Raw genomic sequence first — 17,476 nt, 5'->3', positions numbered from 1 at the left:
GTTAAACTGTTCAGAGCACACACACACACCTCCATTAATTCACTGTTTTATTACCCATGGTTGCTTCCTAAAACAAAATTACCAAAACAAACAAGTAAATATTTTCACAACTTTTCTTAAATATTTCTTTTCTTAAAGTCCAAGGTTTGTCTAGTATTAGTAATAAAATGTATGCAGACAGAGGAGATGTGAGTTGTTTGGATTTTGAAATCTAGTAACTATTTTAACAAATTTGTTGAAGTGCCAAAGACTCACCAAGTTAATTAAAAAAAAAAAGCATGGGTGAGAGCAGCATATTTAGGGGTGGGGTGGTAGAAAATGAAATGTTCTCTATTTTTCCCTTAAACACTTCCCTTTGTGCAGTGATTCAGGATGCTGTACAGTTTAATTTAAGGTTCACAGAGTTTTCATACCCATTGTTCTGACAACATGACAAGACCTGTAGGCAGACCACTGGGTTGTGGTGAAAAGAAAGGAAATAATAATAAAAAAGTGTGTTGTGAACATTTCCTAATCTCTATTATTTTGCTATGGGGGGAAAGCATTGTCAGTATTGAAAGTACAAATCCAGGGGCATTCTGAATGTGCTCAGGAAGCCGCATCAGTTAGAATAGCCACAAGCACGGTTCCTAGGTAAATCTTATTTAACGTTTCCCTAATTAGAATCAATAAAACCCAATTTTCATTCCACTGCCTTTGTTGCACTCAGACTATCTGTCAGAACCCAGAAAATCTCCCTGGCTACTTCTTTAGTCAAAGTGATTTCACTGTTCCACTCTTGACACTTGCTGGGACGGATGCAAAAGAACCGAAAAGAAGTTATGCTATATGTGTTTCTTACAGGATGAACTAAGAAAAATGATCAGGGATCCATTAAATAAATATTTAAATAAAGGATTGCATGTGAGGACCGGAGGCTGGTTTATCTTGAGCAATAGAATCCTCTAAAATGTGTTTCATTAAATTATTGTATGTTGTGCAATATCTCAATGATTTTGGCTAGGCACAGGGAAGACAATTCACTGAAAAGTTACACTACATAGTTCCCTTTGAAATGAATGGGAGCTGTGAAAGAGCAGAGTAGTATTCTTGTACAGTGCCTATTCATTTTAATGGGGCATTCCCAAGACGACTTACTGGTGGATTGCACCCTTCCAATTCCTCACATTTTCAGCCGGGACACATTAACCTATGTCTGTGATAAAAAGGCTTAATTGTGAGTGCATGTGCCGAGCTGTCAGCAATTCAACTCAACGGCACAATATAAAACAAATGAAAAGCTGGCAATCTGTGCATCCAGAAAATCTAAACCTCTAATGAAATTAAGCATTAGAGTTTATTGAATTTTATTGTATTATCAGAAAGTTTTTATTATAATGCGCAAAATCTGCTTAATGCAACCCTAGATTGTATTTACAGAGTGGCGGAACAGCTTATCCAGACTGTGTGGAAGATGCCAGATTGGACAATTGAAGGTATAATCAGCATAATGTTTTTTGGAAAGGCAAAAGGAAACGATGCCATATGTTCACTTAAGCTTTAATTTTATGTAAAACTGGTTTCTTTTCCCTTTGACATAGCTAAAATGCCCTTTTGCTTACAGTTCAAACTCTGTTTATTTGCTTTCCAGGTCTCCATATGCTCATGCGTAATGAACACAGTAGTGTCCCCTACTGGGGAATGGGAGGTGAAAAACAACATACTGCTTTTTCTTTTTTACACAACCAGGTAAGTGCCATCAGGGTAATCCTTGGAGCCTTTTATTACTCTTGTCCAAAGTGAAGACTCTTGTAGCCTGGAGGCTTCTGCCACTGCTTAGACACCAAAACAGCTATTTTGAAAGTGGCATACTAAAGAATTCACAAGTGCTGTTGGCTGCTAATTCTTGTTTTTGTAGACTACCCAACTTGTTTCTTCAAGAATTAGCAGCTTCTGCATGATTTGTACAAATGGCTTTATAAGCCTCTAGCTTATAATACTGTATCTTGTTCTTTCTTTTAATATCAGCTGCGTATGAGAACATTAACACCCTCCCTATACATGTTGTAGGTGTAGCACTTTCCTGCTTTAATCTAATACTAGCTAGTAGTGTGTCAGCCTTCTATTGCTATAAATTAATGAGGCTCCTAATGTATTTTCATTGGGAGGTTGAGCAGTCAAACTCATTTAGTTAGTGAAAACTGCAAAAATCACTTTCTTGTAAAATCTGAGACTAGAAGCTTCAATGAACTAATGATCACAGCATGAGCTGTTTTATGTACCACTGAAAATAAAGATCACCTGTAAATGTAAAATTTGCACTGCATAAATTGTGCATTAGCAAGCTCTCACCCTTAAAAGAGTCTTTTCTTTACTCTTCAGAGAAAGGATACGGATGATATGAATAGTTTACAAAATCATCATTGATAAGGAACATAATGCATATGATTCATTTTGGATGCTTCTTGCTTTACTGGGATGCAACCTCATGTATACGTACCAAGGAAAACACCACCAACTGATTTACTTACATGGCTTTTTGGCTGGCTGAACTAGTTGAGGATTCAGGTATGGGCTATTTTCTGCATCTATTCTGCGCTTGTACTTCTGACGACCTCCACGTACTCTGTCTAGGCGCACTCCTGAAGGTGAGATAAAAAGAAAGAAAGGTGTGTCTAAAACATTTGGAAGAAAATATGTTATGGAATGTTGAAACTTTCCAATAAAACAGTAAAAGTTCAAGATTGTTTGAAATTGAAAGAAGTGAAAGAAAGGGGCACAGCATAATAATAATAATTTATTATTTATAGCCCACCCATCTGGCTGGGTTTCCCCAGCCATTCTGGGCCGCTTACAACAGAATATTAAAATACAATAATCTATTAAAAATTAAAAGCTTCCCTAAACAGGGCTGCCTTTAAATGTCTTCTAAGCATAAAATTCAACAGCTTCGGCTTTACACAAATTCAAAAGTATTAGGAAATATTCCTGCTATTTCTGATATTGAGGCATGAGTGCTTACATTTATACAGATAAAACAGCACTACCCATATCAAATCAGTATGCTGGGGAAACTCCGGTACTGTATTCCTAGAAGTACAAAAATCTGGAAATGAGGTGCTAAGAAAAAGAGGACTCGATGCAGAATGTGTGCTCTCAGAGATCATAAAATGCTGGCTAGAATGGTGTGTCACAGAAAGCCAGGTGGAAGCAGGAATGGAACAAAGTGTCCTGCAGGAGTGCATAGCTGATTTTTTATAACACTAAGCAATAAAAAAAACACTTCACACTGCAACATTTTGTTGCAAGCCCCACTTATATTCATAGGACCATTTTTGCCATGAAATCAGCAATAAAATCAGTGCAATACAGCAAAACAAAGCAATCACAATAAAACCAGCAATGAAGCAGCAGTTAAAATTAACAGGCAGAACTTTAAAGCCTGTAAGCATTTTTAAAAGTATTTATCCGACACCAAAAAGATAACAGAGTAGGTGCCAGGCAAGCCTCCCTAGTTAGGAAGCACAATAATCAGGGTGCCATCACTGAAAATGTTCTCTTCCTCTTTTCAGGTCAGATGTTGGACACCTAAAGGACAGCCTTCACCAATGATCTCAGCACATGGGCTGGGGCTGGGGGATATCTCAGTGTATGGAGTATTAAGGGAGGGGGAGGAGCTCTGTTGGAATACATGTCGTGCTCCCTCTGGGTAGTTCGTTCACCCTGGTCCCCACTATGCACTCAAGTCTCACCTGTGACACCTAGCTGTCATCATGTGACAGTGGCCACATCCCAGGAAACAGCTTTGACTGGCTGACTAAACAAGGTGAGAGTACCCAATGGCTCTTAAATCTTTGATGAATTAGAGACTTGTCTATCCCCTACATGCAAAGACAGGCTCCAGCAGATTGAGCAGATGAGACTCATAGTGAGTCCAATGGCCAGGAAGGCTTTTTCTGCAGGTGCTGTTGAGGAAATGAGGGGCAGATGGTGCTCATTAACCAGGGAAGATAGCTCCTCTAGGTCTAGGAGAAAGAAAAGTCTGATCTTAAACCTCTTCTGCCTTGTGGCTATACTCATTTCTGAAAAAGGACCAACTATCAGGGAAATTGCACTGCTGAAAACCTTGTCTGGAGAGAGCTTTACAGACAACAGCAAGCAGATGAAGCAATGGGCAGAGCACTAGCAAGAGCTGTACTCCCTGGAAAACATGGTCTCCAGCACAGCAATTGACAGCATCCAGACTTTGCCTGTCTTGGAAGAGCTGGGTATTCCTCCCTCCCTTGATGAGCTGAGGAATGCCATCATCTTTCAGACATGTGGTTAAGCCCCAGGACAGGACAGAATCCCAACAGTGCTGAAAGCTGGCCTCAATTCCTCCCTCATGACACACCTCTACGGCCTTCTCCTGCAGTGTTGAGAAAAGGGATCCATACCACAAGATATGCACAACCCCAGCATTTGGAGCCTCTATAAGAACAAAGGTGACTGTGATTATTGTAACAATTACCGTGGAATCACCATGCTTAGTACTGCACCATGTTGTTCTCAACAGACTGCAGTCACTTGCTGACAGGGTCTATCCTGGGTCACAATGTGGTTTTAGAGCTCAGAGGTCACCATAATTTTTTCACTGCGCCAACTGCAGGATAAATGCCAAGAGCAGAGATACTCTTTGTAGCCTTCATAGACCTGATGAAGGCCTTTGACCTCATCAGCTGAAAAGGACTCTTCACACTGTTCCACAAGATGGAATCCCCATCACAACATGATCATGTCTTCCCATGAGGACATGTACACCAGTAAGACGGGTCTCCTCAGAGACACCTTCCATATAAAAAGCAGCGTGAAGCAGCAATGTGTTCTTGCTCAAACTCTCTTTGGCCTATTTTAATCCCTGTTGCTCTCGCATGCCTTCAGTTCAACTGAAGATGGTATGTACATCCATTAAAGGAGTGATGGGGGTCTATTCAACCTGGCATGTCTCCATGCCAATACAAAAGTGTGGTGGGTTCTTATCCAAGAGATGTTGTTTGCAGATAACACAGCCTTGACAGCACACTCCAAGGAAGCTCTACAGAGGATCATCAAATGTTTTGCCCAATCCTCCATGGAGTTTGGCATCACCATCAGCCTGATGAAGACCAATATCAGAATGTTGATAACATTCCATGCATCAGCGCTGATGACCACTCACTTGAGGTGGTGGACAATTTTGTCTATTCAGGCTCTATCATAACTAGCAAACTTTCAATTGACAGTGAGAGAGACAATCATATTGGCAAGGCCGCTATGGCAATGGCTTATCTCACCTTTCCAAAAGGGTAGGGTAGAATGTGATGCTAACGATCAATACCAAGATGAGGGTCTACTAGACTTGTGTGCTGAGCACACTGCTTTATGGAAGCAAGTCATGGGCAACTTACACCCACAAAAAGTGATGCCTCAATGCCTTCCATTTGCGCTGCGTCAGGAAGACTTTTGGCATCACATGGCTGGACAGCATTTCAAATAAAGATGTGCTCTTCCAAACACACATTCCCAGCATGTTGTCACTTCTGTCTCAGTGATGTCTACTCTGGCTTCATCATGTCCACAGAATGGAAGATGGCAGGATCTCCAAGGATGTGCTCTATGGAAGCTGGCTGCAGGCACTAGGCCTGTTGGCAGACTAACTCTGCATCTACAAACATGACATGAAGGCTTGCAACATTAACCCCACCATATGGAAATCCTTTTCAGAAGATTGCAGTGCCTGGAGACAGACAGGTCGTGTATCCACAGCAGCGACCAGAGGAAGAATGATTGCTGAAAGGAACACAGAGAGAAGAAACTCCATGGTGCACCTGTAGCAGCAATATGGGACGCCTTTAACTGTCCCACCTGCAATAAAGCATGTCTCTCCTGCATTGTTCTCTACAGCCACAGGAAACACTGTAGCTCTCCAACAGTTTTTTTACCATTGAAGGCATACTCTCCTGAGACAGATGGATGCCAACAACAAAACCTAGGCATCAAGCAATGTATGACTTTGAATATAAAATAATGCAGGGCATTACAGATAAGCACCAGCTCTTCGGATTGGACTTGAAAATGTGCTGCAGACCAATGCAGCTCTATTAAGCACTGTTGTGAAATGTCCAGTCCAAAACAGTAGCCTAGTGGTTCTATTCTGAACTAACTTTAGTTTCTGGAGCCCTCTTCAAAAGTAGGCCCACAGATGATGTATTAAATTAGTCAATCCTTGATGTTAAGGGAGCATGAATTGCCTCACTGTTCACAGAAGGCACAGCTGGTGCACCAGCTTTAGCTGATGAAAGGCATTCCATCCCACAGAGGCCACTTGGGCCTCCAGTGACAAAGATGCAAACTAGACTGTAAACCTGATCCATTACTCAAAGAAATGGGTACAAGACAGTTTTATTGATAAGGCAGTTTGCATATTTCCCAAGGCGTTTCAAACATAAATATTCTTCCTCTCTAGGTAACACCAGAAGCATATCCAAAAGGGTGTGCCAATGCTGCTCAATAGTGACAAACTTGATACTAACGAAGCTGTGCTGATGTGAACTGTGGGGTGTGTGTGTGTGTGTGTGTGAAAAGCTGTGAAATGTATGTATCAGAGGACATGCAACTTCATTGTACAGTACTCTAAATGGGTAATGTAAACACACTAGGACCCACATGTTGTATATATTTACAAGAACGCCAAGCAAGTTGAATAAACATTCATTTATCTAAATGAGGCAACTTTTTTCAATCTTATTAGGATAATAAACTATGCAGCATTATTTCGTAATCTGTGCGGCTCAGGTGGATTATTATATTGGGTCCACACAAATTAGATCCTAATTCCACAGAAGGAAAAAACAGTTGCTTATATAAAAATCAAGTTACACTGTGGTTTTATTACCTACCTACAGCGCTGCAATTCACACTAGAAAAAACGGTGTGAAGAAAAACAAAAACATGGACTTTTATATTTACAGGAGCCTGTTGGCCATGCTAAATAGGTCTGAAATTACAGTATTCAGTTGTACATTAGTAGTCACAATACAGAGAAAAATAAAAAGTAACCTAGAGATGCAAAATGCAAGTCCATTAGCCAGGCATTTTTTTATTTTTTATTTGAAAACAGAATCCTAAGTCATCAAAAAAGATAAAAGCTATGGCTCACATTAAAGCTTTCCTGCTCTACTGCTGAATTAACAATTAGCAAGGGAAGTCAGTTTTTGTCTCCTGATAGCTATCTGCAATCTGAAGCATATTACTGAGTATAGTATAGGAAACCTTAAAAGGCATCAACTCTCTTGTCTTCAGCTTACTCTTGTATATAAGGAATGCAATTGATAGTTCAGAGAAAAAAGAACGCAAGAACACAAAAAAGCCTGTTAGATCAGGCCAATGACCTATTTAGTCCAGCATCCTGTTCTCCCAGTGGCCAACCAGATGCCTAATATAGTTATAACAGGAAAATAGAACCATAGAATCATAGAGTTGGAAAAGACCACAAGAGCCCTCCAGTCCAACCCCCTGCCAAGCAGGAAACACCATCAAAGCATTCCTGACAGATGGCTGTCAAGCCTCTGCTTAAAGTCCTCCAAAGAAGGAGACTCCACCACACTCCTTGGCAGCAAATTCCACTGTCGAACAGCTCTTACTGTCAGGAATAATAATGGCCAGGATCAATAATAATGGCCAGGATCCAAAGAACTCTAAAACTAGCATCAAGTTCTTCCCCACCCACCTCAAACTCATGGCAAATTACTACTGAAAGTGAGAGGAGTTTCTAAAGTAGTTTGTGATACAGCATGAGGATCAGCTGTTCAATGAAAAGTAAGATAAAAGCCAGCACAGGAGTCTTGAGTAAGTTTAAGTATCTCTCTGGATCCAGGCCAAGGTGTTTGTAATATGATGGTGGTGGAGGTGGTTTTAAAAACAGCACTTCTGCATCAAAAGGTTATGGCTACTAATGGCTGGAGAAAATGTAACTAAGGAAGCCACATGTTCATCAGGGTCTACACCAGGGGTCAGCAACGTTTTTTGAGGCCGGTCCAGTCCACTCCCCGTCAGACCTCTCGGTGGGCCAGAGCATGCACGCCCAAGCTATTTCCGGCACTCTTCCGGGTCGGAAGAGCGCTGGAAATAGCCTGTGTGCATGCACACAGGCGCTTCTCTGTCCTGGAAGTGTGCCAGAAATAACATATACGCTCCAGGTGAGAAGTGCCCGTGCGAGCGCGCACATGCTATTTCCGGTGCACTTCCGGGACGGAGGAGCGTCCATGCACATGCACATTAGCTATTTCCGGCACTCTTCCGACCTGGAAGTCGGTCCCTGCGGCAAGAAAAAAAATGGTGCTGCAAAAAAAAGCAGCACAGAATCCCTAAACCGATTCACAGGACGGCCGTGGGCCGGTTCCAGGAAGCTCATGGGCCTCAGGTTGCTGACCTCTGGTCTACACATACTCCATATACTAATTGGTTAAGGATAGATTTGATTTGAACTGTATCTAACAAGCACACTTGGACCAACTTAGTATAGATTATTTACTTATTTGCTTTATTTAAAATATTTCTAAACTGCACTTTATCTCAACGGATTCCAGGGGGTGTACAAGTGATTTGAATAAAAATATTAATACCAGATACAAATACGGTACCTTGAACCATAAGCAAACAATGAATTTTCTTGCAGGCAAACACACCCAACATTTCTCAAAGAGATTGCTGTTCTGCACATGTTTCAAAAAGTTGGGAGCATGTGAAGCTTGGTGCTCTAATCTGTACCATTTACAAATACAAATTAGATCACACATAACAGGTGACACATTTTAATTGAATGTCTTCTGTCTGCAATTCAGACAAAAGGTGAATGGAAATAAATGAGTCTGGCAAGACAGCCCTTGAGCCTTACAATACCCAATATCTCATTATTATTTTTTTCAATGGCTATCTATAAAACTGATGCTGACAAGCTTTGAACCTTTTATTTCTGCTCAAGACTAGGTGAATGTTTTAATACAAAAGAGAAAGGACATCTAACAATGTTGCATTAAACATGGGACAGTGCCATTATCACCTCTTCAGTGTAATCAAAGTAAACCCACTATTCATGGCCTTTAAAACAGCTGATTCAGAGTGTCCCAAGGACCAGAATTTGCATCTAACTGAATCAAACACAAGTAGGCATGAATAAGATTTTAAGTTTATAGTTTAGCCCCAACCTCTGATTAAAACAGGTCACATTTCTGGTTAAGATTGTCTCCTAAATTCAAAACCATTTCTGATTGGCTTGTTTAAATTATCATTGACTCCAAGATTATATCTTTGACTCCAAAATTATAGCAGATCTTTGCCACCAAGTAAGCAATCTTAATTAGTTCTGTATGAAGAAGCAGAAAGGAGATTGCAATTCAGAGCAGTTTATTTGTTGCAAAGGCATTTCAGATAACAGTAAATAAGCCAATCCTAATGGTCTGGTTTAGCATGACCATGGCTTCAGGACCATACTCCAGTTCATGGGGCATGCAGTACATGGCTGACCATTTATCAAACTCCGAGGAGCCTTCTTTCCTGAAGTCTTGCATACAACTTTGCATAGGTGCAGAGAATCCTAAATTCTAGCACTGAAACACGACTTTTTTTTCATTATGCAGGAATAGCAACATTAGCCTTGTGGGACTACTGTACAAAAGGAATTTGTCATCTCATAGCCAATTCTCAGCTGCAAGTAATCCAATACATAATGGAAAGCACATTTCAAAGCAGCACTTTTAACAGTAAAAGAGGAGTAATGATTTAGGGTCAAGCCTTTCAAATATCATCAGTGAATAAAAGACACAAAAAACAGTTTTGACTCGGAGGAATGTATATGGGATGCTTGACATAGCGTCTGCAAAAAAATGAATAAAAATCCAAGAGCAGGATACTGCATACTTATCCAACACCTGGATCACTCATTTGTAATGTTTGCCAGTTCTAGTCCAGTAATATTCAGATCTGTAAACTATAAGTTCAATCAGGTGCAGCAGAGTACATAATTAAATAAGAAGTTCCCTGGTTTTTCACAGGCATCTGGTTGGCCACTATGAGAACAGGATGCTGGACTAGATGGTCCACTGGCCTGATCCACCAGGCTATTCCTATATCAAGTAGATGGAGGAACAACAGCAAGGTAGCTACTTTCTCCACAGCACAAGTCAGTTATGCAAGGCCCTTATGCTAATCCCTGTGTGTAGTGCAATTTGGTGAGAGAACAGCACAGGCAGACATATTCATTCACATCTCAAAAGCAAACTGTATGCACTGAACAACCATGTGCTACCACTTCAGCTTGCAGGACAATCATATGTTAGAATGTGCTTCCATATAAAGAATTCCTTGTCCATGGAAAATGAGTGCATTAGGAAAGAGGATGTGAAGCAGGCATCCCCAAACTGTGGCCCTCCAGATGTTTTGGCCTACAACTCCCATGATCCCTAGCTAACAGGACCAGTGGTCAGGGAAGATGAAAATTGTAGTCCAAAACATCTGGAGGGCCAAAGTTTGGGGATGCCTGATGTGAAGGCAGGCTAAAGAGCGGGAAATCTTACAATTCCTTTTGCTGGGGAAGGACCAGGTCCTCACCAAGATGGTGGCTCAATATCTTAATTTACTATTTTCTCGGCGTTATACTCTGCAGTTGTCTGAATTATTAGAAGCCCCATTGTCGTGAAAGCGGATACCGGATTATTCCCTTCTCTCTCTTAACACAGCGTTTGCCACAGTGACAGTTTTAATCTGTTATTATTTTGTCTGCGAGTTTGTTTGATGCCAATAAAGGTTTTTTACTTACTGTACTTCTATAGCAGATGTTCCCAAATGCATAGGTTATATGCTACCATATCCCATGAAAGAGTAGTAGCTTGACTCAATGGGCCTTTACTAAGGGCCAGCTCAGCAGCATGTCCTCCACTTACACTATGAGTCTATCAGGTGCCTATGGATTTATGTCAAGTTTGAGAACCACACCTACTTTTTTCAGCATAAGAGCTTCTGTGTGCCTAGGTCTTGCTAGTGCAAAGATGGACAGGTGACTGCTGCAACTTTAAAGCCAACTAAAAGAAGCCTAGTTTGATCTCCTTGAGAAAACTCAGCAAGGGATTCATTAGTGACCACTGGGGGAGAGATTCTGAAACTTACTGGTAAAAAGTTTTAATTAAGCGATCTGAGCTATGAGCTTGAAGGGGGGGAGCCTAAAAATGAGCTGATGCCATTTGAAGGTCAACAGTAGAGATTCTAAGTTACATTGGTAAAGCTTTCTAGTGAAAAGAATTCAAGTGATAAGATAGTGACACCTCAAAAGAAAGAAGTCTAACTGTTAAGTTCTGGACCATTTACTAGCAACTCACAAGAGATATGGCGTGATCGAAATAAAATTCATTACAGTAATCCGACTGTGAAGTACTGATAGCATGAAATCAGGATCTCAATATCAGTTTCAGAAATAATAAGCAGCTAAGCACTATTTCATTTAGAACCTGGAAGGTTTCAGGATTTATTTGGGGATCCAGAAGACAAAGCAAAGATCCAAGTGATTAATGTGAGCTGAAGAGCCAAATACCTGCTCCCATCACAAAACATTTAGGTTTAATCTCCCAATGGGCAATAGCATTTGGTGCAGCAATAGGTGAGAAGTGCTTCCTTAAGATGCCCATGTTTACATTTGCTTTAATCAAACAATATATACACAACACCACCCAAATAGTAGTAGTAGTCTTTTTTTAATCTACCTGCGGTACATAATAATTTATTTCACCAGGGAACAGAAGTGCTAAATTAAGTTCACCTGAGTGTTAGCCATAAGTCACATGTGCCTGAGTGCCTCTTTGCTTGGAGGGTGGAATGTACAGACAGGAACTGGAGTATGTTCTGTGAGCCAGACCCAACAGCACTGTCTACACATCTCAAGGTATGATGTCAGACAGTGTATCAGTGTAGCCAGTGCTTTTTTTCTGGGGACGACAACGTAGAGGTATGCATACCCCTAAACATTTTGTGAATCTTTGTACTTTTGTCCATTTACTGCATTTATTTTTCCTGATTTGAACTATTTGTTGTTGTTGTTTAGTCGTGTCCGTCTGTTCGTGACCCCATGGACCTAGAGCACGCCAGGCACTCCTGTCTTCCACTGCCTCCCGCAATATGGTCAGACTCATGTTAGTAGCTTCGAGGATTTGAATTATAAAATGGTGATGTTCTTGAGTCAAAATGAGAGTACCCCTAAGCATTTTTATTTTTTTAAAAGAAAAAAGCACTGAGTGCATCATCCAGACATTTGACACATCTAGAACAAGATGTGTTATCTGACAGTTGCTAAGATAAAGTCACAATGTTCTATCCCTGACAATATATAGTCAGGATGTAAAACAAACCACTACCTACTTACTACATGGAGACTCTATTGTTTGTAGCCCCTCAGACATGTGGGAAAGTGAACCAGCCCAACCATTAAGCAAAATGAAGCAACTATATCAGGTAGCAGATGATAAAGGAAGAAAGAGCACTCCCAGTACATATTTATCTAGCAAGCATTCATTACCCTGCAGTGCTTTTTTTCTACAAAAATAGGTGCCGGTATTCATCATGAAGTTCTAACAGTAAGTGCCACACTTTTTAACAACAACAAAAATAGTTGTCTGTACTGAGTACCCCCTGGGGGGAAAGGAACTGTTGCCCTGTATGATATCACCTTACCCTACCCAGCCTCAGTCTGTCTCTGTCATAAATGGTTTCATTTCATTGTTGTGAACCATTATTCATCCAGGAAGTATGTAAACGCATGAATAAAACAGAATCTATATACTTTCACTTGGAATTTTGAAACTCAGAAAAAGTGATCTGACACTTTATATTCTGCTTGGAACATTATCATTGCCTCACCCTGGAAGCCTTCTTGAGAAAGAACCTGCTGAATTCATTTGTCAGACCCTCTGTCATATTAGCAGCCAAAAGCTTTCCATTAATATAGCAATTTTGAATCTATGGAGCCAAATTTTTGGCAATGGACACAGCCAGTCAGAATAGTCAATAGTGGGCGAAACAATCCCCATTGGTACTACAGGGTACCAAATTAAGGTGATATCTTGTGAGTTTAGAACAAGCCTGGTCCTTACACCGGGTCTGCTATATGGTGTGTGGTGTTCCGTTCCAAGGGGACTGTATGCTTGCCCACCACCAGGGACTTATCAAACCTCAATTTTTTTCTTCTTCTTCTTATGTCAAGCAACTAGCAGGCCACAATATATGACTGGTTTGGCTCAGACTTGTACAAGCTTGCTTTAAATACAAAAGCTGTACTCTGACCAATAAAGGCCCAAGGCCCACTCCCACTTTTGCCATAATAAAGTCATTGTCAGTTGATTCTATCTTCTCAATGTCCTGTTGAAAATATTTCTCATGAATCCACCCCATTAAATGACAGCTGGCAGGTGTGTATATCCATAAAAAAATATTATCCTTGTGAAATTGCTTGGGTAACATCATTGTAATGAGAAAGGTTGCACCAACAGAGTTAGTTCCTCTACAGGGGGGGGGTCCTCAAGTGCAACAGCTGGCTGCTTTGCTCCTATAGATCCCTGGATTAAACATAAGAGATCACGCAGGAGGCCAGATGTGGAAGGTTTTACTCAAGTGCTCACAGGCACAGTGCAAAAGCTTATTTTTGTATGTAGATTATGCCTTACTGGATCAGGGCCAATGTTTGATTCACCAAAATATCTATATATTAAAATCTGTACATCTGTGTATTAATTTTTTGGGATACATAGAAAGGGGTTATTTTTGTTGAAAGATAAAGACACCATCATAAAAGAATGAAATCATCCAATAGTAGCATTGCCCTACCAGGGCTTTTGTATATAAATCTGGTAGTGTGTATCCATACATTTTGCTTTAGAGCATGCTTGTGTGACCAACAGCAAAATGCTTAATGCAGTTGGTGTATATTAATGAACTTTTTAAATGTGGTGTTTTTGTTTTATTTGTATTTTTTTATCTTGTTCTTGCAAACTGCTCTTGGCAGCTCTGCTGAACAGTGCAAAAGGAATATTGCAAATAAACAAACAAATAAGTATGATTATATAATCTTAATAATATACAATTTAATTTTAATTAAATAAAAAAATACCACATGCCTACCAATTTGCTCTCAAGCCAGAAAAATAAATATTGTGTATCCGCCAATTTGTTTTTGAGCCAGAAAATCAATACCACTCCACTAGCCAGGAACATAAATGCAGCCAGGAAAATAATGCAGCCATGGCCAACTGGAGCAAAAAATTCTTCATTGATCAGTGCACGCAAAGGAGGGAAATGAGGCAGGACATCACTGCTTCCTTTGCATGTCAGTCACCCCAGTTCCTTTCAGCTCATTGGCCAGAACACTGAAAGGCGGGAGCAGGTTTTCTTAGTGAAGCAATTCAGAAGAATCCTTCCTGCATGTTTTATTCTTGCATCTCTCTAAAGTAAAAAAGGCAGGACTAACATGTTTACTACTTTGATGCACAAGTCTACATAATCCAGTACACACATCCACTTAGATCTAATAATTAAATTGGGCATGCATTATTTACATGTTATTAGTGCTATTGATGATTTTATATAACAATAAACTAATTTATTTACTTGCCCAGACCTGCTCCCATAGTTTATCATTACAACAGATTGTTGTTACATCTGAATGCTGCCATTATTTCTGTAATTTAACACCTGAGGTACAGTGATATAGACAAAGGAAAATGGTAAGTTGTAGTTTTGTTTCCAAGGACTGCTCAGTGCATGTTTAGATTTTCAGGTATGCTTCTAAGTGTTCTGCATGTACAGTTAAATATATTTCATTGTAAAAAATAATAATCTGATGTGCCACACATAACTTTATATTTGCTTCCTAATCTGTTGAAGTGGCTTTCATCTGATTCTGAGGCCAACTTTATTAAGGATACTAAATGAATGATATATTAAGTATACTAAGTGAATGAAATGAACATTTATTGCCATAGTTAACTTACTAAAGTCAATTCTGAATCACTGTTTCATGGCAGCAAAGTGGAAGACCTCAAAGCAGAGCTGCAAGCTATTTGAACTATTTATTTTAACATAAATTATGCTAGAACTATGTAAATGTTATGTAGCTTCAGAAACCAATGTTTTAAGCTAGGTTGTTTTATTAAGAAACATGGGGTTATCCACACTTTCGCCTGACCTAGTCCAATACCGTTCTGCATTATTCCGTGGCTAGAACCTTTCATTTCTTATGTCTGACTGTTAATCCAAACCGGGCACCTAGAAATACAAAAAAAACCAAGTCTCTTCTAGACAACCTGTTCATTTAGCATTCATCCTGATTTGTTTGCACAAAGTTGCAGGGAAGTTAGACAATGCTGGCTATTTATTGAGCTATATATTGATTTGCTTGCAGGGAGATTATATGACATTGTATCAAGCAATTGTTATCCTATTTTCCTGTGCATCTTCCCATTACTTTCCTTATCACAAAAAGTCAGGTGGGAGTGAGAGAGAGAGCTGGGTTTGTTTCACAAGAGCACCAAATCAACTTTAATTGCGTAACCTGAACTTGCCAGCATGTGTTTGAATCCCATGCAAAAGTAGCAACTGTTTGGAAACAGCTTTAAGGAACTTAAATAACCATCTCATTTTTCAAAACAGACAAGGCCGTACATGAGAGATAAGAAAGGGTCAAATTACAAGTTTGTCCCGCCCTCAGGAAGCTTGGGTGCCACACATCAGGCATCTCTATGTTTTATTACAATAAGTAATAATCACTTGAACAGGGCTTGATTTGTTCACTATGGCACACATGGTTTTCATTTTAACTGTGTTCCCCTGCTTTAAATTGGCCCCACATATAAAAGTTTCTCCTAGAACCTTAAACTTTACCTGTGTCAGAAAACTGCTTGATCCCAAAGGGGAAAGTTGGACCTATTTGTGTTCATTAGAATGCTCACTCTGTGTTGCTCTGTATGGATGTAGAATACATGCAGAATAACACTACAGGATACCAACCTTTTAAAATAGGCTTTGAAGTACATACGGAACAGTATTTTCCCCCGTGTTGTTACAGGAGGTATGTGACCATGATAGGGATCCTGACAATAACAGACAGAAAAGGAGGGGGAGTACATAGTCCCCATAAGCAGAGGAAGGGGAGGAAGGAGTTAGCAGCTGCAGAACAAGCCTGAAACCATCTTGCATCTAGCAAAATTATGTGTCACTTACAAGCAACATCAGTATGTTTTCTGGGGGAAACAGTCAGGCACATGTTTATTGGGGAAAATCAAAGCAGACGGCAATAAGGATAGATCTGGTGAGGAAAGCCCAGGGGTCTGAACATTGGCTCTTTATTAATCTATGATCTCAGGCATCTTAACATTTCAGTATTTTCTGATACAGTGTCTCATTGTTTAAAATCTTTCTCACATTCTGAATATGAGAGGTTTAACATACAGTCCATATCTGACCGCTTTTCTTACAGGAATCAAGTTCTAGAAATTCTAGCTGCTGCTTCCTTTAGCAACCGAACCCTACTCCAGCACACAAATTGTATAACATCTTTGTAAACTGCTTTTACATGATACTTCATTTCTTATATCTGCCATTTTTATGTTACACTGGCAGCGCTGTTGCTGTTGAATGACCAAATTAAAAAAGCCTACTAGCAATGTCTGAAAGGGTTCCTTTGGTTGCCAGTAGTCCAAACTAAGAAAGCTTTAGCTAATGCCATAGTTACATGTGCTTGAAATGCATGGAACGCTCCCTCTTACAAATTGGATACAGTGTGAGGAAGAGTTCATAGCATAGTAGAAAAGCAAATGCTTTGCATGCAGAAGGTCTACATTTCAATCACTAGCCTCTCCAGGGAGCACTGGAATAGACTACTGTCTGAAATCCTGTAGAGCAGGCATCCCCAAACTGCGGCCCTCCAGATGTTTTGGCCTACAACTCCCATGATCCCTAGCTAACAGGACCAGTGGTCAGGGATGATGGGAATTGTAGTCCAAAACATCTGGAGGGCCGAAGTTTGGGGATGCCTGCTGTAGAGCCACAGCCAGTCTGCTTCTTGATTGAATCTCCCTCCTGCCCACCTCCTTTTCCTTTCATAGCTGCCAAGTTATCCCTTTTTTAAGGGAAATTCCCTTATGCTGAATAGGCTTCCTAGTGAGAAAAGGGAAAACTTGGCAGCTATGTTTCCTTTGCAGGTTTAGAGTGACCTTGCTTTGCCTTAGGGGGTCGCCTGTATTCAGGGGCCCAGTAGGAATTTTGCCATCTGGCTGATTGCCTTTGCCATTTGGTTTTTGCCTACTGCTTAGCAAATAGTCACAACTTGTTAGGTTGGCGGTTAGGCTTTGGTTGATAAATTTTTGGAGGGGTATCGCATGGAGGTGCATGCCCCTCAGGGTTGCTCTTGTAGAAGTATTCCATTAAAGGAATCCTGGGGCTC

At 40.3% G+C, this 17,476-nt stretch overlaps 1 protein-coding gene across 8 annotated transcripts in view; it reads right to left on the bottom strand.

Moving 5' to 3' along the window:
• The window catches only part of ESRRG (estrogen related receptor gamma), a 210,962-nt gene that overhangs the window by 68,675 nt on the left and 124,811 nt on the right, over positions 1-17,476 (bottom strand). For all 8 annotated transcript variants that reach the window (XM_035111330.3, XM_088666684.1, XM_035111338.3 and 5 more), the window contains one exon: positions 2,511-2,621. In XM_035111330.3, coding sequence (XP_034967221.1) covers positions 2,511-2,621 — 111 coding nt within the window. The remainder of the gene's footprint in view (positions 1-2,510; positions 2,622-17,476) is intronic.

This window comes from Zootoca vivipara, chromosome 3 (assembly GCF_965207765.1).
Source record: "Zootoca vivipara chromosome 3, rZooViv2.hap1.1, whole genome shotgun sequence".
NCBI lineage: Eukaryota > Metazoa > Chordata > Lepidosauria > Squamata > Lacertidae > Zootoca > Zootoca vivipara.
This window is presented reverse-complemented; position numbering and strand designations above follow the sequence as displayed.